The 23626-nt window shown below is 47.0% G+C and overlaps 1 protein-coding gene across 2 annotated transcripts in view; it reads right to left on the bottom strand.

Moving 5' to 3' along the window:
- TRANK1 (tetratricopeptide repeat and ankyrin repeat containing 1) overlaps positions 1–23626 on the bottom strand; it is a 338849-nt gene that overhangs the window by 250503 nt on the left and 64720 nt on the right. For both annotated transcript variants that reach the window (XM_082258385.1, XM_082258386.1), the window contains exon 5: positions 4567–4717. In XM_082258385.1, the coding sequence (XP_082114511.1) occupies positions 4567–4717 (151 nt within the window). The remainder of the gene's footprint in view (positions 1–4566; positions 4718–23626) is intronic.

Here is a 23626-nt window from a genome sequence, read left to right as displayed (position 1 = left end):
CCAGTGAAATAGCAAATAAATAACAAATCTGTTGATCTCCAAATGTCCAGTAAAAAAAAAAAATATTTAAAAAAAAAAAAAATGTTTAAATCTCTAATGAGAAAAGTCCCACAAAGGCAAAAAGCAGGAGGGTAAAATAGTGCACAAAACCTGTGCCAAAGAAAGTGATGATTTATTTTCAAAAAATAAATAATAAATGTTCATAAAGGTGCAGTGACAACAGATGCTTTCGGTGACAACCCGGTGCGAACTTTAGTGAGCTAGGAAATCCACAAAGGTGAGTAATGGCCATTAACACTCCAAAGAGCGTTTTAGGTATGTAAGGTCAACCTGCAGACCCTCCACATCAATTTTCAATCAATCGCACTCCTCCAATATGGATACACTGGATATACTGGGTGGATGAGATGGTATACTTCTCTAATAACCTCCGGTGTGTAGAAATGGCTGTGTACTTCCAGAGCCCAGCCCAGCAGTAGCTTCAGTCCATTGCCTATTACCTTGTGTTGCCCTTGTGTTACCTTGTGTTTCTCTTTAACCCCTGTAAACTATTCACACAACAATCAAGAAATACCCCACTGGGTCCGTTATTTCTTAAACCAATATTTTCACAAGGTATATAACCCTTGGAGAATAATGACCTTTATAAACAAAACGAGGCTGGTGTCTGTGGTGAGGATCCGCCAAATGAGGGGCAGAAAGGATTTCCCGAACAAAACATGCAGGGATTGAATCCACCAAGTTAGCTTCGCATTGGTCGGGTGAGAAAGATGGATGGGAAGGTCCACAGATCATGGAACTCTGTTCCACTTGGTCAAGTACTCTCACTGCAGAGGTCTGGTGTAATGTTGGACATATTGGACCGTTTTAAAGGAAACCACCATGAGGCCCAGAATCTTAATGAAAAAAACAGAATGGACGCCATCCATAGAAAAAGGATGAGAAGGATATGAAGATGTTTTTTTTGGAATGTCTCCTGAGGGAAAAAGATCTTGGTCACAGACGTGTCCAGCTAGAGCTCCAGGAATTCCAGACACAGGGAGGGAAGCAAAGGAGAGTGCTACAAACTGGAAATGCAGATTCCCCCCCCCCCCAGCAAATCGAAGGAACCTCTGATGGAAGCAACAAATAGAGACTTGAAGATAGGCATCTTTGATGTGGAGTAAGGAGGCTTTGACCGAGTGCACCGAGTCGACACTTGTGCACTATCAGGAAGCAGAGCAAAGACTTTAGATCCAGAACTGGACAATACCATGCATTTTGCACAATGAAGTGTTGGAATAGAAACACTTGTACCATTTGGAGGATGGGACCAGGCTACGAATCCCTGATCCAAGAGCCCCCTAAACTGCAGAGTGCAGGTCAGCTAGATGCTTAGCTGAAGATGGGAGGTTAGAGAGAAGAAACTATCCAGCATAAAGGCCCCAGGGAGAAATTACCTCCAAAACCCATCCAAAAGAACTATAGGCTTGTCCCTGGAGGAAAAACCCCAGCCGCAAAAAGTGATATAATGTGCAGAGAAATACCCAAGCTCACACCCTTGCTTCATAACACCAGTGAATATGGCATCCAAGAAAACTAAAGACAGGCACCTGAACAGAGCACTGCAGAAGGCCCTACGTAGATGGCTGATCCACAGACCAGCCCTCAACCAAGGCAGATACCATAAAACTGCAGATGAGAGAACAGTGGACCAAAAATCAAATATGTAAAACCAAGTCCGAGGCTCCGAACCATGCCAAGTTAAAGGAAAAAAAAAGCAATGTGAAGCCTGTCCATATCGAAGCAAGGGGTAGCAAGAAATAAGTCCCTCAAACCCTGTGCATAAAATACATAGAGATCACCTTCCTATTCCAATGGATCCAAAAAAAAGAGGGATCTCCTCAGACAGGAAGCATTACAGGCTTACAGGTAAGAATGGTACAGAAAGGGAAGAGATCTTAGCACCTGGACATCAATCGACTGTCTGCTAGGGAGCGACTCCAACAAAGAACTACACACCCACTCAGGAGTGTACTTGTAGGAAAACTGCAGCGGCATCCAATTCAAGGCGAACTACAGTGCACGCATCCAAAAGAAAAAGGTAGCCTATGCTGCAGTGAAGCCACAGTGGGTGGATCAAGCCTGGCAAGAGGACAGCAGTGATTTACCACTCACTACCAATACAGGAATAAAATCAACAGCCAGAAGAACAGCAACTTACGGGAGGAGTGGACGGAGACATAGCAGCCTACATAATCTGGCACAGAGATTGAAATACCAATGGAGGAGTGCTGCCATCTAGTGGGGAAAGATGCATTGGAAGTGATATACTGCCAAGCCAAGGTAGTATACAGTGGACCTGCAGCAAGCTCTGTAGAAAGCCAAGTTCAAGCAATCTACGGCTGAGGTGGCTCCTTAACAGATGGACATCCCCATGCTTTGCCAAGCCACTTTAGCTGGGTGGAGGGGTGTGACCGCCCCTTCATGCTATGCAAAAACACCACAATTGGGGAAGTGAAGCAAGAGCAGGAGCCCACAGGGGTGGGACTGATAACCAACGCCACCCACAGTATGAGGCACATGATTGTACCCTAAGTGCAGCAACAAGGCAGAGCACCAGAACCCCTGCGCTCCCATGCTGCCAGTCCATCAGCCTAAGTGCAACCCACCCAGGACAGAAACCGCAACACTGCAAAGCAGTGCAACATGGTGGCCGTATGCCCCACAGTACACAATACCCACAGCTCCCCACCACCCTACACAGATAAACACATACCTTGCTCACTACAATCCCTGGGAGCTTACAAGCACCTCAGTGCGAGGAGAGGGTAGGGAGGAGGAAGCCTGCCAAGGAACCCAAGTCAATAGGATAAGAAAAACATACCCAACCTCAATGCAAAGAAACCTGGACAAGGACACTCAGGGGAGTAGATACCTATACCTGACCCCAAACAGGATCCAATCCTAACAGCAAACTGGGATTTGTGGTTTTCCAAAATAAAGAAATCTACAAGTGGGGCGACAAAACACTTCCGATTCTATTTGGATCTCTGTAATGCCGGCTGATACGCAGAGCCATGACAGATGAATCCGGTTGAGCCTCTGCTGGCCGCTGTATAGTGCATCACAGTTTGGTTGAAGACAAAAATCCATCAACAAACATTAAAAAAAAAAGAAAAGAGAGAGAAGGAACTCTTAGCATCATACTCCTAAAGACAATAGGCAAGAACCAAATTCTGTATTGCATTGTGGGGGTTTGGCAATTACCAGGGAACCACCCCTTTTGCTTTTAGTTTAAAGTGATTGTAAACGATCACTTTGCAAAACAACTCAGTTTAAAATTGAAATGAAAGGCAAACATTTGTGTATAGATATAAAAAACATTATGAATACCGTTTTGCCCTTTTTATAAGTGATCACATTCCCTCTGTCCTTGGCTGCATAAGTTCTAGGAGGGAAGAGAGGCAACAGCACACTCATCTTCCCAGTGAAAGGATGTGCGGGTCTGGTCAGTTTTTAAGCGGAAAGCAGAGGGACTGGCAGGAACACCAGGGATTTTACACAAAGGAAGCAAACAGAGAACAGAATACTTATTTATACATGGTACAGCAGGCACATATCAGGAATATGAAATGTGGGGGTAACAAACACTAAGTTGCACAAAGCCTCCTGCTCCTGAAGGCGGTGGCATCAAACCCATCCATGAAGAAGTGAAGCTGTGTTCTTTAATGAGTGATAGAGATATTTAAACTTTGATTTGTCTCAGGATCTGAGGAGAAATTTTCCCACAGAAAAACCCATTCTACTTTTGAAATATCTCCTCTGGACCACTGGAAGGAGACACCACTACTTAAAATATAAAGAGCAAGGGTCCTTCTCTGAGGCAAGCTAGCAGGTGATAGGATTTTTTTTTCTATTCAGGCTCTGGTTACGCTCTAAAGAAAACAAACTACAAGACTTTGAACAACTTTTGCTTTAAAGCACATGAAACATATTTAGCTAATTTTTACCTGACAGTTCAATTAGGCTTTAAATTTCCCTGTGCAAACAATCTTTTGAATTACTTGTTATAAACGTGTAATGCAAGATGCGGGAATTAGGACTTTTTACACGGGTAAATTACAAAGACACTTGTCTATTATGTTCAGTCAAAAAAGTATTAATGATGCAATTGAGCCACAAGCAGTAAAGCATGCTTGAAAAGGAAAAACATTACCTCCAGATCTCCAAAGGCAGTCAGATAAATTTCAGGATTATTGTTCTACTATAATATTTCCTATAAATATTAGTAGTCATTTATATTTTGTGTACTTATCAGATCAAACTAGGATGGATAAGCACTAACACTATAGTAGCCTGTAAAATATCAAATATATCAAACCGTTTTGTAAACCTGAATAAAAAAAAAAATTAAAAAAACATGTACAGTTTACTTAGTCTGTTCTCATACTCTACCTTGCTCTATAAACATAACAGATAAAGTTGCATTAAAATGTCAGCACTTACCTTTCCATTCCTTCCTCAATTACAGCTAATTAAAATGTCAAAACCTAAACAATGCAAGCTAAAAGGCAAATGCAATACCTTCAAAAGTCTTGAAGATGCCATGCAGAAAGTCTACTACATCTCTGGATTGCTCACTGCCTTGAAGGTTCATAAGGCCACCCATAAACATGTTCAAGGCACCATGTATGTTCTGTAACATCAGCAAGGAATGTCCAGCACGGAAATACGCCTGTAATGGCAACAGTAGTTATCTCCATTATTACAAAGGTTTATAGACCCACATATAAAAGAACCAAAACAAGTAAATCCTCCTTACTATACATAAGCAATAATGGCTGGTCATAACCAAAATAAATACAATTAGGAGGCCTGAAGTGACAACCTCCCTGGCGATCTGATTAGGTCAGTATTTTTGAATGTCAAAGCGGTACATTGTTTTGCGTGAAAATCTGTTTTATATTGTAGGACTGTAATTCTTAGTAAAACAAAACTGTAAAAATTAAAAAAAAAAAAAAAAAAAAACGATTAATAAATTAATAAGTTATTAATAAAAAATGATTAATAAAAATGAAAGGAATAAAACAGTAAAAGTGCAGGCAGGGCTCTAGGCACAAAACTGAGGTGAAATGGTTTGATACAGTAATGTAATCCTAACAAATTACAATGTATCATGTCATGTTTTGTGTACTTTTTTTGAACTTCCCGCCTGGTTCCGCCCCCCCTGCCTTGCGGCGCTCGCAGGGAGGGGAACCCAGAAGACGGCGGATGCCAGCAGACAGGAAGACACAGCGGGAGGACATCAGGGGATCGCAGGGACAAAGTAAGTTTAACTACAGGGTAACCCCGAGTGTGGCTCTAGGTTAACGCTTTTGGTACTGAAAATTAACCCCGAGCCACACTCGGGATTACCGCCAGGGAGGTTAAAGCAACTCTGAAAGGGGTAGTGGGGGAATTATAAAAACAAATACAGGGTAAAGGAAGTGACTTCATACTTGTTGGTCCATCACCTGTCCCTTTTTTCTACCCTCCGCTACTGAGCTATGCTACTTTGAAGAATATGCACTTTGGGCATGGAGTGTTGGAATCCTACTTCTCCCACTGCACTCCTTCTGCTGACCCATACATCACTACAGAACATGCTTGGTTTATATTTACCCTCTTGATGGATCACTTTAACCCTTTGACTGCCCAAGACGTGTCTTACATATCATGGCAGTCAAAGAATTAAAGCAGTACTGAACCCAACAGCAAACATTATATTGCAGCCTACCAGTTCTTAGAAGTGATGTTTGCATTTGTTTTCTATTTTAGGCTTTCTTTCTTGTATTTTCACCTAGTGATATAGCAAGTAAGTCTGATGTTTTTCAACAAACCAAGCTGTCTTAAAAATGTAGCAGTTCCAGGGTTAAGACAAATAATCTACCAGTGAGGCCCCGTTCACACTGGGGCAATCCGACTTCCAGGGGCGACCTCCGAGGTCGTGGTGCGAGCAGCGCGCTGCGACCTCGGAGCGGCCGCCACGGACTTCATAACATTGAAGTCTATGACGGTCGCTCCGGGTCGCCCCAAAGAAGCTCCGGACCCTTTTTCTAAGTCGGAGCGACTTGTGTCGCTCCTATTAGAACGGGTCCGCAGCTTCCCTATGGAAGGCGACCTACGGCGACCTGTGAGGCGACCAGGTCGCCTCACAGGTCGCCCCAGTGTGAACGGGGACTGACAGGGGTGCTTATAATGTTCAGATTTTCTGTGAAACCTTTATCCCAAAAGGGAACACAACTATTTGCTAGAACTGCTTGTTAGCTGGAGTTTGGCGTCAATTTGTCAGCACATCTTAATCTGTTCATGCATCGAACATTACCACTCCACCAGACTGGCAATGCTGTTATCCAGAAGGTGTCTCTGTTGCTCTTTAATCCAGAGTGTAGGCACCTCAATACAGGTGTGCTACTGGCCAGTCCACCAGATATAAAAAGTGTAAAATAAAGGAAAACAAATGCAGCCACCACCACATCTGATTGGTAAGCTGCAATATATTGTGTGTTGGTTTTAACCACTTGACGACTTCCGCACGACTATTTACTGCGGCAGTCAGCCCCCTGCAGTCAAAGTGACGTAGGGCTACGTCGCTCGCTCCTGCCGCTCTGGGGTGCGCTCCCGCGCACCCCCCGGGACCACTGATGGTCTGATTGGGTTCAGAATTGATCAGTCATCAGGTCCAGGCCACTGATTTTTGGCCTGGACCTGTTCATCGGTCCTGCCCAATCAGATACTGTCTGTGCCTGTGTAATGTAAACACAGGCACAGAAAAGACCCGCTCTCTCTTCCTCAAATCCTTTTTGGATTCATCGAGTGGAGACAGCGGATCTAAAACTATGGAGTAATGCACCAAGCACCTACACACACACACACACACACACACTCAGATAGGCACATTTAACCCCCGATCGCACCCCCAGTTAACCCCTGCACCCCCTGTCACAACACACACTGTATACAGTATATAGCATTTTCCTATATACCGTATAAGTGTGACTTGTAACCAGGTTTAGCGTTTGCAGGCCTTCCTTTTATACTTAGGATACCCGCCATCCCCCCCATAAAGATTTAACCCCCTGATCCCCCCTGATAACCCCCAGTTAACCCTCCCCCCCGTCACATTGCACACGAATATACAGGTAATATAGTGTTTTACTGTATTTTGTATTAGTGTGATAGTGACTTGAGTTAGTGCTAGCGAGTTCGTTTCTGTCCCATGGAGGTTTAGGGTCCCTGCCACCCCCCCAATAAAGATTTAACCCCCTGATCACCCCCAGTTAACCTCTACACCCCCTGTCACAACACACACTGCATACAGTATATAGCAGATTCCTATATACCTTTATCAGTGTGGCTTGTGACCAGGTTTAGCGCTTGTGGCCGTTCCTTTTAGGGTTAGGATACCCGCCACCCCCCAATAAAGATTTAACCCCCTGATCCCCCATCACCCCCAGTTAACCCCTCCCCCCGTCACATTGCACACTAATATACAGGTAATATAGTGTTTTACTGTATTTTGTATTATTAGTGTGATTGTGACTTGAGTTAGCGCTAGCGAGTTACTTTCTGTCCCAAAGAGGTTTAGGATCCCCACCACCCCCCCCCAATAAAGATTTAACCCCCTGATCACCCCCAGTTAACCCCTTCATTGCCCTGTCACAGTGTCACTTTAGAGTGTACAGTTTTTTTTCTGATCACTTTTATTAGTGTCACAGGTGACATTAGTTAGTGTTAGCGTCAGATGTTTGAACGATCAGCACTGATTCCTGCCAGCATCTGCGTTTAACCCCTCCGCCCAGCCCACCCCACCCAGGCAAGTGTAGTAATCATTAGATCACTGTCACTTACAAGAAAACACAAAACCGCTGTGTTAGCAGAGTCAGGCCTGATCCCTGCTAGCATTAGCAGTTTTTTTTTGGTAGCGCTTGAAATAGTCCTTGACAACCAGGTGCTTTTATTACCTGTGAGTCACACTACTGTACAGGTAAATTTAGTTGCTAAAATGTCAAAACGGTGCTACAGTAGTGCAGAGGCTTACAGTATACTGACCATGTCAGATGAGCGCGATGGGGAAGCCTCACTGGTAGAATCAGGGTCAGTATACGAACCTGAAGAGAGCAGTGACTCCCTGACAGACAGCTCTGACGACGGATGGGTCCCTGTTAGAACCAGGCATACCCGACCCCATTCTGGAGTTTAAGAGGTGCAGAGATCACAGCATGCTCGTGTGGAGCAGAGTGTCCGTACTAGTGCCGCTCAGCCTTCTGGTGACCTGGCAAGCACCAGCGGCCTAGTACACCCTGGACCCAGTACAACCAGCACTGCAGTAGCACTTGGTGACGTGGCTAGTCCCATAAGTGCAGTTGAAGCTGGTGCGGTGGCTAGCACAAGTAGTGGCTCGCAGCCACCACGTATTCGAAGACAGGCCCGTAGAGCCCATAGTGCCCTCCCTGATGCGCTGGCATATCCTAATTGGCAACCCACTGAAACTACAGTGCCCGTACTTCCCCAATTCACTAGCCAACCTGGAATCCACGTGGAAACAGCCAATTTTACGCCCCTGAATTTTTTTGAGCTGTTCTTCACGGAAGATCTTTTCAGATCTATTGTGGACCAATCAAATTTATACGCTGGTCAATTCTTCGCCGCCAACCCAAATCCGCCCCTTGCCAGACCATTCGGCTGGAAACCTATAACGGTTTCCGAATTTAAGACGTTTCTGGGCCTCTCCCTCAACATGGGCATAACCAAAAAGGGTGAATTGCAGCTATATTGGTCCACTAGCCCAATTCACCATATGCACGTGTACTCTGCCTCCATGTCCAGGGTGAGATACAAGCAAATTCTGCGATTTATGCAATTCAACGACAATGAAATCTGTCGTCCTCGGGGAGACCCTGAATATGATCGGCTCCACAAAATTTGGCCAATCGTAGACTAATTCAGTCAGCGGTTTGCAGCCTTGTTTACCCCCCAACAAGGTGTCTGCGTTGATCAGTCCCTGATTAAGTTTACTGGCCGCCTTGCTATGAATCAGTATCTCCCCAGCAAGCGTGCCAGTTACGGGGTCAAGCTGTATAAGCTCTGTGACAGGGCCACAGGCTATACAGTTAGTTCCCAGGTCTATGAGGGAAAAGATAGCTCTGTGGAACCCCCAAATGCCCAGACTACATAGGGAGCAGCCGCAAGATAGTTTGGGGCTTGGTGTCACCCTTATCCGGAAAGGGATACCATTTGTACGTGGACAATTTTTACACAAGCGTGCCACTATTTAGTCACCTGCTCGAATTACAAATTGGCGCAAGTGGCACCGTGCGACCTAATCGCTGGGGCTTCCCCCAACGGCTTGTAAATTCCCGTCTTAGTCGGGGGGGGGGGCCTGCTTGAAAATGGACAAATTGCTTGCAGTGAAGTGGATGGATACACGGAATGTTTTAGTTCTGTCCTCCCTTCACGCAGACACGTCAATCCAAATTCCTACGGCAACTGGTGTTATGGAGAAACCCCTCTGTGTCCACGAATAATATTATTATTATTATAATATAGTATTTATATAGCGCCGGCAGTTTATGCAGCGCTTTACAACTTGAGGGTAGACAGTACAGATACAATACACTTCAATACAGAAGGAATCAGAGGACCCTGCTCGTTAGAGCTTACAATCTAAGAGGGACGGTCAAGAGATACAAGAGGTAATGATATAACCTTAATATGGGAGGGGTGGACCTTAACGACCAGCTTTTGGCGCCATATTTAGTTGCCCATAAAGCCAGACGCTGGTACAAAAAAGTGTCTGTTTATTTATTCCAATTGGCTATGCTGAACGCCTTTGTACTATACAGGGCGTCAGGACGAACCGGATCCTTCCGAGAATTCCAGGAAGAGGTCATCAATGCCTACCTGTACCCAGGAGGTGTTCCTGCCCAACTTCCCCTTCCAGATGCAGTGAGCCGGCTGCATGAGAGGCATTTTTCACTTGTCCTCCCGAGTACCCCTACCCAAAGACACCCCCAAAGAAGATGTCGTGTCTGTAGCAGGCGCGGATTTAGGCGTGACACCCGTTATTATTGTCCCACCTGCCCTGACCAACCTGGTCTCTGCATCGGGGAATGTTTCGAGCGCTACCACACACTAGTAGAGTTTTATTGTAGGGTACAGCACGAAACACTGTAGGGCACACTAACAAAGGGTCTCGAAAGATGTTCGATGGTTATCCACATTTTGAGAGATCCTAAGCTGGAAAGTTGCAGTTCACAAAAAAAAGTGTAAAAAAAAAAGAAAATACAAAAAAATATAAAGTAAAAAAGACAAAAACCGTTGTCGTGTCAGTTATTTTTATGTTCTTCTACTCTTCCTACTGTACTTTTACTGTACTTTGTTTTTCATTCTTTTGTTAACCCGTTTCCTTTGCAGGTACTCGTCGGCTGCCACACTGATTGTATATATTCTGACACAAACAGCGTTTGTGCTCAGCATATATGGATACCTTTGATGGCAACGCTGTTGTAGGTGGATTTCACCACTACAGTTAAAATAACTTTAGGTATACGTGGAATATTGTCATGTATACCCGCCATTAAATAAGTGGGTTTGGATGTTTGGGCGGTTAATGGTGTGTATACTACACAATTTTCCTGTGGTGATTTCTGTTAGGTTCTCTTTTTTTTTCATTCAACTCACAGGCTGCATGAAAAAAAAAAAAAAAAAAACCTGCACTATATGCCAAACAAGGACCAGCAATGTACTGGTACGTTGCTGGACTTTGAGTGGTTATACCAGGATAATGCCTGCAGATTTAGGCATCATCTTGGTATCGTTTACAGCCAGCGGTCGGCTTACAAGTAAAAGCAATCCTAGCAGATAATTGGCCGCTAGACTGCTTTTACAAGCAGTGGGAGGGGTCTGGGGTCTCCCCCCCCCCCCTGCGCCCCCCGTGGTTTTTCTCCGGCTCTCCTGTCCCACCGGTTAACCCGAGAGTGCAGCCGGTGGTTCAATTATCTAACCATAGAGCGGATTGAAGACGAGAATGGCTCCAATCATCTCTATGGCCTAAGATACCAAAAGCTACGAGCATTTCATGACTTCCATTTTGCCAGAAATAAATAGCACCAATTGGAAATTGGGAAAGCGTTTTATCACACCAATTTTGGTGTGGTCAGGCGTTAAGGTCAGAGGAGAGATCTAGAGTCTAAAAGACCCCAATATTTTAAAAAAAAAAAAAAAGAGTACCTGTCACTACAGATTGCTATCATAGGGCATATTTTAATTCACTGTGATAACAATAAAAATGAATGAAAAATGATAAAAAAAAATTAAAGGAAAGGTGTCAAAATACAACAATAAGCAAAATAAAAAATTAAGCCCCCCTGTCCCCCCATGCTTGCGCGCAAAGGCGCACGCAAGCATTGGTCTAGTGTCATATGTAAACCGCAATTGCAGCATGCATGTGAGGTATCGCCGTGAACGCCAGGTCCAGGGCAGTAATTCTTGCAGTAGACCTCCTCTGCAAGTCCAAAGTGGTAACCTGCAAAGACTTTTTAAACCGTACGTAGTTTGTTGGCGTTGCACGGGTGTTCGCAATTTGTAAAGCATGTCATGTTTGGTGTCTATCTACTCAGCATGAGATCTTCTTAAATTTTACCTAACAATTAGGAATTATATTGTGTATTCCTGCATTAAATATAAAAAAGTGTTTTTTTCTGCAAAAAATTGCGTTTGGAATATCTGTGCGCAAATACCATGCGACAAAAAAAAAAATTGCAACATCCACCATTTTGTTCTGTAGGGCCTCTGCTTTAAAAAATATATATAATGTTTGGGGGTTCAAAGTAATTTTCTAGTAAAAAAAAAAAATATTTTTTCATTTTTTCAAATATTTTTCAATTCACAGAAAAGGCTTGGTCTTCAAGTGGCTAGAAGAGTGGGTGATGTGTGGTTAAGATTGAGCACAAAATGCCAGGACAGCCCAAACACCCCCCAAATTATCCCTTTTTGGAAAGTAGACACCCAAAGCTATTTGCTGAGCGTCATATTGAGTCCATGGAGTATTTTATATTTTGCCCTAGGTTTCGGGAAGGTGACAATTTTTTTTTTACACAAAGTGGTCACTAAATGATATATTGCTCACGCATGCCATGGGTATATGTGAAATGACACCCCAAAATACATTCTGCTGCTTCTCCTGAGTACTGGGATACCACATGTGTGAGACTTTTTGGGAGCCTAGCTGTGTATGGGACCCCCGAAGACCAGTCACCGCCTTCAGGTTTTCTAATGGCCTAAATTGTGCATTTTACTTCCGCACTAGCTGTCACAGTTTCAGAGGTACTGAAATTTCAAGATAGCACAAACCCAAATTCCCAAGGCTAACTATAGCAAACCAGGTAAACAGGAGCTCAACCAAAACAACTGGAGCCCATCTGAAAAAACAGTACACCCTCAAAAGGACCAGATCCTCTAAACGGCAGCCTGCAAAAACCTTGCGGCCAAAGGAAGCATCCGCAGATGCCAATACATCTACATTATAGAACTTTGGGAAAGTGTGCACAGATGACCAGGAGGCCACCTTACAAACCTGAGTCACTGATGCCTGATGACGGAAAGCCCAGGAGGCACTGAGCGCCTGAGTAGAATGCGCCTTGGCAGGGAAAGGAGGAACCTGACCCGGGATGGAATAGATCTGAACCACCGTCTGTCTGATCTATCTGGAAAATGGTCGCAGAGGTAACCAACAACCCTTTTCGAGGTCCATCTGTGAGCACAAATAGTAAGTCTGACTTCCCAAAAGACTCCATAGCTGCCAGGTACACCCTAATTGCTCAGTCCACATTCAAGGCATGCAAAGCAATTTCCCTCAGGATTAAATGGCCTGGGACACAGGGAAAGCAACACAATGTCTTCCTTCAAATGAAAATCAAAGGAATGATGGACAGGGGCAAAGAACAACCCAATTACTGTGAACCACCAGTAAGGTGAATGACAAGATAATGCCGCCAATTCCAACACCCTGCACGTAGAGGTGAAAGCCACCAAAAAGGCCACCTTCTGGGACAGTGTAAGAGGGGAATCTCCCAAAGATTCTCAAAAAGAGGCTTCTGGAGGAAAGAGCACCAAATTGAGGTCCCAAGGCGGCAACAGAGACCACACTGGAGGTGTAAAGTGCCTAATTACCGGAAGAAAAGTATGCACCAGGGAGTATGTGGCCAAGGGCTGTTGAAATAAGACCGCTAAGGAGGACACCTGACCTGTCACCAGAACTCAAGACCAGTTTCTGCTCAACCCCCCGTTGAAGGAAAGTCAAGATCCGAGCCCCCGAACAAGAGCGAAGATGAACCCCAAGAGACTCACACCACGCAATGTACATCTTCCACATATGATGGTAGCTATTCCTAGAAGTAGGTTTCCTAGCTTTTAACAGCATTGGAAACACAGACTCATGACTGTAAAGCAGAATGGAAGATTGGTCCTTGGGACAGCAGATGCTTCCTGAGAGGAAGCTTCAAAGGAACGTTGGCGACCAGCCACACAAGATCGGCGTACAAAGCCTGATGAGGCCAGTCTGGGGCCACTAAGATGACCAGAATCCCTTCTGCCTCCATCCTGCGTAGAAGTTTTGGCAGAAGCTTGAGAGAAGGGAAAGGCGTAAACCAGAAAATACTGACCCCACAGGGCCACAAGCGCATATGTGGCATCCTCAAGAGGATCCCGTCACCGATCCACAAACCTGTGCACCTTTCTGTTGAGTAGGGAAGCCAACAGATCCACCTCAGGGATGCCCCACTGGAGACAACTGATGAAACACCTCTGGATGAAAAAGATCACTCCCCTTGGTCCAACGGCTCCCGACTGAGGTAATCAGCCAGCCAGTTTTCCCCCTTGGAATCTGTACGATGGAGAGGGCTGGAATGCAACGTTCTGCCCACATTAAAATGCCGGCTACCTCCAGAATGGCCAGGACACTTTTTAAAGCCCCTGAAAACGCTCCGAAGTCAGAACAGGGACCATGAACCGTAAAGTAAAAGGTGTTGAACTGATCCAAAAATAGCCTGTACGCGGACCGGGGACGCACGTCGGAAGGAAGAACCTTACCAGAGGGTAAGAACGAAACTTGATCTTGTAGCCGGACTTAATGACCTGGAGGACCCACCGGTTCTTGTACCAGGGGAGCCCATGGGTGCAGGAACCAGTGAAGACGTCAACCCACCCCAGATATGGGTGAGGGTGCACCTTCCTGCTGAAGGGGCCTTTTCCGCAGGTCTGGAGAAGCTCGCAATTGACTTGCCGGACAAAGTTTGCTTGGATACTCCAAAGGAGGCCCCGAAGGGCTCTGATCCCTTGTCAGTCAACCCCGAGGGATGAAACAACTTCTTATGAACAGAGGAGGGCCTACGGCGACGAAAAGGGTCCTTGCCATTAGTAGTCTGAGGAAGAAATGTACTCTCCCCCCCCCCCCCCTGGAAGACCTTTGATGAGGTCATCCAGGGTAGCACAATACAGGCAATCTCCTTACAAGGAATGATCAGTCAAGGCCTTTTTAGAAGTCTGGTCCACAGACCAGCATTTGGATCCAAATAGGGCTGAAACAACTAATCGACAAAATCGATAATAAATCGATAATTACAATCGTTGTCAACGATTGTCATTATCGATTAGTTGCTCCGTCGATTAGTTGTGCTGCTTTCCCCGACTGTCAGCGAGCTCCGTCTTCTCTGTGAAGCTGCAGCGTGCACTGCACACACTGTGTCTCTCTCTCTCTCTCTCTCACAGCATGGCTTCCGTGACCTCCCCCCTCCCTCCTCCTTTCCTCTCTGCCTTTCCTCTCCGTCCATTTCCTGACGTCAGTGAGGGAGTGAGTCGTATCGAGGTCAGGGAGAAAAGAAACAGTCACTTCAGAAGAGGGGCCCGGGCATCTGCAGGAAAGGAGAGCCGGCTGTACTGCCTTGTGACTCCAGGCTGTGGAACCCCCTTTCTTTCTGTGTGTGTCAGGGACAGCTGCAGAGTCTCTCTCTGCCTTTGCTATGAAATCGTTACTGCTGACCAGGTCCTGAAACTCCCCCTCCCTGAGTCCTGAGCTCTGCTCTGCCAACCTCCACACCGTTCTCTGTGTGCAGACACTGTAACCTGCAGTGGTTGTAGGGTCTGAATGGAGAAGTCATTCTGCTGGAAGGGTGTGAGTTGGAATGTAGCTGCAGAAAGCTGAGAGAAGGGGGGGGAAATGTGCCAGCTGCAGGTAGACACTGGTCACCACTGCAGTGCTGGAGCTAGGGGCCAGTGAATATACCTCTCCCTACACCTGACAGACATTTCTATTTGGCACCCCTGAGGTCCCATTCACATCGTAGTGTTCCTGCACTAATTTTTTTTAGCTTGTTTTTCACACATAAGGCAGGCTATTTATTTAAATAGACAGCGCTACATTTGACAAATGCACCATAGAAGCTCTAGAACATTTTAAAGGCATCCTACTTTTAAGTTTGCCACATTCTGCTAACTGTTTTTGGGGTGCCATTAACAATTAATGGCACCACAAGCACTATGCGAGTTTTGCAGTGCAGGGCCCTGTCAGGTAGGCTGTAAGGGGCCCCGTGGTTTCTAACAGCAGCCCTGCCTGTACATACAAAGCAGCCCGCCAAAAAATAGAATAAAAGTTTATCCACATAAAAGAGTTAATATTCCTTATAAAGTGCAATATTATAATAGAAAAATAAGTGATTAAAAATGTCCATATAGCACATATGGGGGTCTTTCTATGCTCCCTATTTCATATCTATGGCTGACAGGGACGTTTTTATTCAATTATTTTTCTATTATAATATTGCACCTTATAAGGAATATTAACTCTTTTATCTAGATAAGCGTTTATTATATTATTTACAGTATAAAGGAGCTTAATTTAAAAAAAAAAAAAAAAAAAAAAGTTTTGGTATAAGTGCCGGTTCACACTTGTGCAGTTTGCGAGATCGCATGTAATTTGGAGCGCACTGCTCCTAAATTACATGCAATCTCATGTGCGGATGCGAGTTCAACCATACACTTTGTATGGCTGAATTCGCAGCGCATCCGCAGCAAACTCGCACATGAGGCTTTTTTTGAGCCGCCTCAGAATCGGATCGCACAGTGGTTCACACTTGTGCGATCCGATTCTGTGCGAACTTGCAGATCGCACTGCAATATGCAATCGCAACTGGGGGTGTCGTTAACATTTAATTTACACCCCCTGCGTATCACATATGGCAGTGTGAACTGCCAGATGTGCGGATGCGATGGCCTTAGGCTCGGTTCACATTTGTGCGATGCGGGAATGCTGCGAATATGCAGCGTGTTCCCGCATCGCATCCGCACATCTGGCAGTTCACACTTCTGGCAGTTCACACGCAGGGGGTGTCAATTAAAAGTTAACGACACCCCTAGTTGCAATTGCATATTGCAGTGCAATCTGCAAGTTCGCACAGAATCGGATCGCACTAGTGTGAACCACTGTGCGATCCGATTCTGAGGCGGCTCAAAAAAAAGCCTCATGTGCGAGTTTGCTGCAGATTCGCTGCGAATTCAGCCATACAAAGTGTATGGCTGAACTCGCATGTAATTTAGGAGCAGTGCGCTCCGAATTACATGCGATCTCGCAAACCGCACAAGTGTGAACCGGCACTAACACTGTTTGTTCATTATTATTTTAAATAAATGAAAAAAAGGCATATTGAGTTTTTTTATGATTTTATCAGATTAATCGATTAATCGAAAAAATAATCTGCAACTAATCGATTATTAAAATAATCGTTAGTTGCAGCCCTAGATCCAAAAGACATGCTGAAGAACCACTGCCAAAAAACAGAGCCGAGCCACTAGGGGGGCAGCTTTAAAAGAGGCATCACAGATAAACTGCAGCACCTGGACCAGCTGGTCCCTCAGCTCAGCAAAGGCAGGGGGGAGCTACTCCCCCTCCAGGTCATGGCGTAAAAGCCTAGCCCACTGGATCAGAGTCTGCAACACCAGGGCAATGGTGAAAATCGGCCTCAGTGCCGAACCAGCCAGGGTGTACAAACTGGGTGCCACAGCCTCCGCCTCCCTGTCAGCCGGGTCCTTTAAAGGCCAGGGATTCTTCAACCAGAATCACGGTTGCCTTGTATAATCTGGAAACTGGAGGGTCCACCACCGGTGGAACAGTCCACTTAAGAAGGGACTCCTCACAGGGGTATCGCCTAGCAACTCGCTTTGGTCGTCCCTACTCTTCAGTGACAATTCTGTCAAAATATGGATGGCTCGTGAGTGCCAAAGGAAACCTGCGCCTCCGTCGTAGCCCCAGCTGCATTCTACAACTTTAAGTTTTAAGCACAGATACAATCAGTGTGTCTACCAGAGCCTTTTCGCGCATGGTTGCAGAAGCGGAGGAATCATCCTCACTATCTTAGGATTCAGGGCACGTGGTGCAGTCCAGCAGAGTGAACCATGTCCATGGTGGCCAAATCAGATTCATGATCTGAGGAGACAGATGAGGCAGAGGAAGGCGGGGCGCTTCATGCCAGCCTGACGCACAAAAGCCACCTTCACTCGAGGCACAAGGGACTCCATGACCGCCTTCAGTGCATCAATGGATGGATGGGACCTGGAGGGCCCCGCAGCCCCAGAAAGGGGATCAGGTGGGTAGATGTGCTCCAAGGACTCCATGAGTCACCAGGGGGACCCCACAAAAAAGTGTAAAAAACTGCTAAGGGACAATCCCCACTGCTCTGGCAGGACCACCCAGTTGCACAGTCACAGAGCACCAATCAATCCACAGCAAAGAGGGAGATGACCCCACCAGACTGAATCCCCCTGCAGAAACCAGGCACCCCAGCCACCAGGAGAATCTGCACTGCACGAGCAGCAATCAGGAAACGAAAGATCCAGGAGTCAGCACCAGGCCATGATGATGGGCGCTCCCACCACCGAAAATCCACCGTCACGGACGCCACTATTTTCCATGGCAAACCACCGCAAAATGACAGTCGGACTGCACAAACATGGCCACCGTGCATTGAGCACACAGGCTACAAGAAAATGGCAGCCCTGCCCAGCACCATAAGGGACCTAGGGGGATCCCAGGCCTCAAGGGCAGGCCAGGCTGGATGGGGGGCCCTGGTAGGAGCCCCCACCAGGTACAACCCCCCCCCCACACAGCCGATCTTCTTGTTCGCCGGCGGCAAATCCCTCCCACCATCGCCGGCATAGAGTACACTGCGCCTGTACAGGGAAAGTAGGAAACCGACTGTTGAATAGGCCTGAGTCACCGTCCATCTGATCCATCTCAAAATGGTCACAGAAGAAGCAGTCAGTCCTTTTAGAGGCCCATCCGTGAACACAAATAATGGGTGACTTCTGAAAAGACTCTGTAGCTGCCAGGTACACCCGAAACGCCTGAACCACATCCAGGGCCTGCAATGCAATTTCCTTAGGATGTTTTGGCCTGGGACACAGGGAAGGCAACACGTCTTCATTCAAATGGAAATCAGAGACTACTTTAGGAAAGAAACGACAAGGGCGAAGAAACCCCCTAGTAGGGGTGCGACAAGATAATGCCGCCAATTCCGACACCATGCGAGCAAAGGTGATCGCCACCAAAAAGGCCACCTTCCGGGACAGTGTAGGCAGGGGAATCTGCCAAATATTTTCAAAGGAAGGCCTCTGGAGGATCAAAAGTACCAAGTTCAGATCCCAAGGTGGTAGAGGAGACCACACCGGTAGAGCCAAATGAGGAACCCCCCGAATAAAAAAGGTACTAACCAGCGAGTGCGTGGCCAGGGGGTCATTAAAAGAAAACCACCAAGGCCGACACCCGACCCTTGACGGTACTCAAGGCCAATTTCTGCTCAATCCCCCATTGAAGGAAGGTCAAGACCCGAGCCACCGAGAGAGCGAGGGTGAACACCAAGCCACTCACACCAAAAAATGTGCTCTTTCCACGTACAATGGTAGATCTTCCTAGAGGTAGACTTCCTAGCTCTCAGCAGTGTCCGAATCACCGAACCAGGCAAACCATCATTCTTCGGCACCAGGCTTTCAACAGTCACGCTGTCAAAGCAAGAAACTTTAAAGCAAGACTGAAGGCCCTAGGGACAACAGATCCTCCCCGAGAGGCAGTCTCCAAGGGATGTGAGCGACCAGCAGCACCAGGTTGGCGTACCAAGACCAGCGAGGCCAGTTTGGGGCCACTAGATTGACCAGAATTCTTTCTGCCTCGATCCTGCGCAAGAGCCTCGGCAGAAGCCTGAGAGAAGGGAAGGAGTAGATCGGACAATACTAGCCCCACGGGGCCACCAGCACGTCCGTGGCATCTGCCAGAGGATCCCAAGGCCGCGCCACAAACCTCTGAACCTTTCTGTTGAGCCTGAGAGGCCAACAGATCCCCCTTGGGGGTGCCCCAGAAGACATATCTGATTAAAACACGTCCGGGGGAAGGGACCACTCCCCTTGGTCCAACGCCTGCCGACAGAAAATCTGCCTGACAGTTTTCCACCCCTGGAATGTGTACAGCAGTAGAATGCTGGCTACCTCCAGAGGTGTCAACACACTTCTTGTTCCACCCTGGTGATTGACATCTGACTGAAGCCACACAGGGCACCTCTCAAGACAATCTGTCCAGTGATCCTAATCGCTCGGATTTCGAGGACATTTATCGGTAGTCTGGACTCCAGTGTCCAAACACCTTGAGCAGAACTCCAACCCAGAACACCCCCCCCAGACAGACTGGTATCCATGGTGACCACCATGCAATACAAGGAAAGAAAGTATTTGCCCTTTCAAAGACCCAGGGAGCGAAGCCACCAGACCAGATAACCTTTGGCTTCCCGGCTCAGCCAGATCTGATTGTCCAGAGACTTCGGACACCTGTTCCATTTGGCCAAGATCTGCAGGGACCTCGTATGAAACTGTACAAAGGGAACCACCTCGAAGGTAGATACCATTAAGCCCAGCACCAGCATGCAAGTCCGAAGGGATGACAATCTGCTGGACAGCAGGGGATCAATCGCAGCATGCAACTTCTGGAGTTTGTCCAGAGGAAGGAAAACTCTGGCTAGAGCCAAGTCCAGAGTCAGACCCAAATAATCCAATTTTCTGGATGGAATCAGAGCAGACTTCTGGTAATTCAGAAGCCAGCCAAACTCCCTAAGGGTTTGTATATTGATCTCCATGTCATCCACCAGAGCAGCAGAGGACTCACAGGAGAAGGTTGTCCAGGTAGCCCAGTACTGCAATCCCCCACTGACATAGCAATGCCAGAACTGGGGCCAACACTTTTGTAAAGACACGAGGGACAGAGGTGAGACCAAAAGGTAAAGCCACAAACTGAGAATTCTCCTCTCCTACAGCAAAGCGGAGGAAACGCTGGTGATGGGCACAGATCAGAATGTGCAGGTAAGCTTGCTTGATGTCGATGGGGGCAAGAAAATACCCCTGATGGAGGGATGCCACTACCTTGCAAATGGACTCCATCCTGAACTTCTTTACCTGCACAAAGCAGTTCAGGTCCTTGAGATCCAGAAATGGACACACCTTGCCCTCTTAGGAACCGTGAACAGGTTTGAATAGAATCCCTGAAAAAGAAAATTCTGAACAGGTCTTGCATCGCCCCAAAGAAAACTTGCAATCGGTCCAAGGACAGGAGCACATTGGAAGGAAAGATCCTTTCCGGAGGGTAAGAACGAAACTCGATCTTGTAGCCGGACCGTATAAACTTTGTGGACCCACTTGCTTTGCACCAAGGAGGTCCACGGGCCAGGGGAAACCAGCAAAGACATCCCTCCACCCCAGGCACAGGTGAGGGCATACCTTCATGCTTAAGGAGCCTCGTCCATGGGTCTGGCTTTTTAGGCTTTTTAGAGCTCTGGTTCTCAGACACTTGAGCCACAATACACGCCTAAGTACCACTGCCGAAACAGAAAGTATAGAAATTAGCGGAGCCGCCATCAAAGAGGCATCACAAATAAACTGAAGTCCCTGGACCAACTGGTCCGCCAGCTCAGCAAAGGCAGGGGGGAGCTGCTCACTCTACATCAGGGATTCCCAAACTACGGCCCTCCAGTTGTTCAGGAACTACAATTCCCATCATGCCTAGTCATGTATGTGAATGTCACGGGATGTGTAGTTCTGCGACAGCTCCAGTGCCGTAGTTTGAGAATCCCTCATCTACAGGTCATCGCGTAAAAGTTACACACACTGCCTCTCCTGCAGGTACTGTACCATTTGCTGTTGGCTCGTCACAGTGTGCATCAGTGGCTTGTTCCCTTTGTTGGATGTTCAATAAAATCTACATAGTTTATTTTAACTTGGAATACCTTGTTTATTCTGCCATGGGACAGCGCTTTTATTTCCAATTATTGCTGTTTCACTGATCTCATTGGTACTGAGTTTGGGTTAGTAGCGTCCCATCAGCAACTGATAAAACATTTTCTTAACAGGGACAGTTCCTCAGAGCCTGTTTTTTTCTGTTTTATGATCACAGATAAACTGAAGCCCTTGGACCAACTGGTCTGCCAGTCTAGCAAAGGCAGGGGGAAGCTGCTAACTCTCCAGGTCATGGCGCAAAAGTTTTGCCCACTTGGTCAGAGTTTGCGCCAAACCCACCATAAACATTTTGAGAGCCACAGCCTCCATTTCTCTATCACCTGGACCCTAAAGGCCAGCGATTCCTCAACCGGGATCATGATCGCCTTATTTAACCTGGAAATCGGGGGTTCACCACCGATGGAACAGTCCACTTTTTAAGGAGGGGCTCTTCAAAGGGGTACCTCTTCACAAAGCGTTTAGGAACCACAAAGGAAGGTTCCCACTCTTTTCTAAAAATCTGCAAAAATAGGAGGGAAAAGGAAACACCTTCACCACTCTAGATGGCTTGTGAGCGTCAATCTTCAGCTGCATCCTTAATTCTCAAAGTTTCATGCACAGACAAAATCAGTGCATCCTCCAGCGCCTTTTCGTGCGCAGCTACAGGAGTAGAGGAATCGTCCTCACTATTCGAAAAGTCACGGCACGTGGCCGCAGACCCCGTAGGGTGGGCCATGTCCGCTGTGGCTGAATCGGATTCAGGATTCGAGGCGACAGATGAGGCAGGAGAAGATGGGGGGCAATTTTTGCTAGCCCGCTGCCCAAAAGCCACCTCCACCCGGAACACAACGTACTCCAGGACCCCCGTCAGTGCATCAATGGATGGTTGGGACCCAGAGGGCCCCACAGCCTCAGAGGGGGGGTCAGATGGGGAAATTTACTCCAAAGACTCCATGAGTAATAGGGGGACCCCACAAAAAGTGTAAAGCACTACTAAGGCCCCCCCCCCACTGCGCTGGTACCACCACCCGGTTGCCAGCAACAGAGCACTACACGATCCTGCAGCAGAGAGATGGAGGACCCCACCAGACTTACCACCCCACCAGACAGGCACCGGCAGCACCAGGATAAACTGCACTCCACGTGCGGCATCCAGTGAAAGAAAAGATCTAGGAGTCAGCACCAGGGAAAAGGAGGGTTTCCCACAGCCAAAATCACTGCCCAGAGGCTCCTCTGTAATGGCCGCTGCTTATTCCTATGCAGGACCAATAAAAAAAGGATGCTGGACTACATAAAACATGGCCGCCAGCCTATTCACAATATAGGTTACTACAAAATGGCGGCTCCTCTAGGCTCCCAGGGCCCAGGAGGGATCCCTGGGGCTCAGGAAAGGAAGGGGAACTGATCGCAGAGCCCTCACCAGGTACAGACACCCCCCCCCCTCAGCCAATAGGTCAGTCGCTGGTGGCGTACCCCACCTGCCTCCACCGCCATTACAGCACCACACCCCAGCCCCAAAAACCAGCCCCAACCACCACACTACCCCAGGGGGGGGTGGAATGGGGGGCTAGATGACCCACAGGGACCACCAGAAGACAGGGGGGTCTAACAGGAAGGAGGGGAACCCAGGGGTCTGACCGCCCCAGCGAGTGAAATGGGAGGCTGTTGGCCAGGAGGAATGATGCGACCTCGTGAGGCGTTTAACTCGCAGGCCAGCCCCCATCCAGTGGGGCTATGTCACAGCCGAAATAGCACGGAGCTGCGGTCTGCGTGCTCGCCGACCTGACTGAGGTGACCACTGGATCTAGATTATCCAGCCTGGCAGTTGATTGTAAATCTCACAGGGGAAAAAAAGGGAGAAAAAAGCCATTTAAAAAGAAAAAAATGCCAGAACCAGAAATCCCAGCAAGGAACTAGGTCCTTAGTCATGACTAGGCATAAAAAAAAAAACTGTGTACCTATAGCAGAGAGGGGGAGTATACCTTCTGGGACTGCCCATAGGTGTAGTTGAGTTCTTTTTCTGCCTAGTGTCCTACCCATGTAGGGGGCAGTATAACTCATTGGTCAAAAATCCTAAAGAATTGTGTCTGTCGATGAGCGAAAGAGAAAACAAAATGCAACAAATGCACTCACCTTTGGGCACTTTTGTATATAACTTGCATCTAAAAGGATAAGCAGAATAACTTTTGAAAATGTCTCCAATTGACAATTTTGGGTACCAAAGACCTTACACGTTGCAAATTTTGATTTGATAAACAATTGCACAACTATAATATAAACTACCATCTTTTATTCTACAGGC

Source organism: Pelophylax lessonae, assembly GCF_965119305.1.
Source record: "Pelophylax lessonae genome assembly, chromosome: 5".
Lineage (NCBI taxonomy): Eukaryota > Metazoa > Chordata > Amphibia > Anura > Ranidae > Pelophylax > Pelophylax lessonae.
Note: the sequence above shows the minus strand (reverse complement) of the source record. Positions and strands in the feature narration are given on the sequence as shown.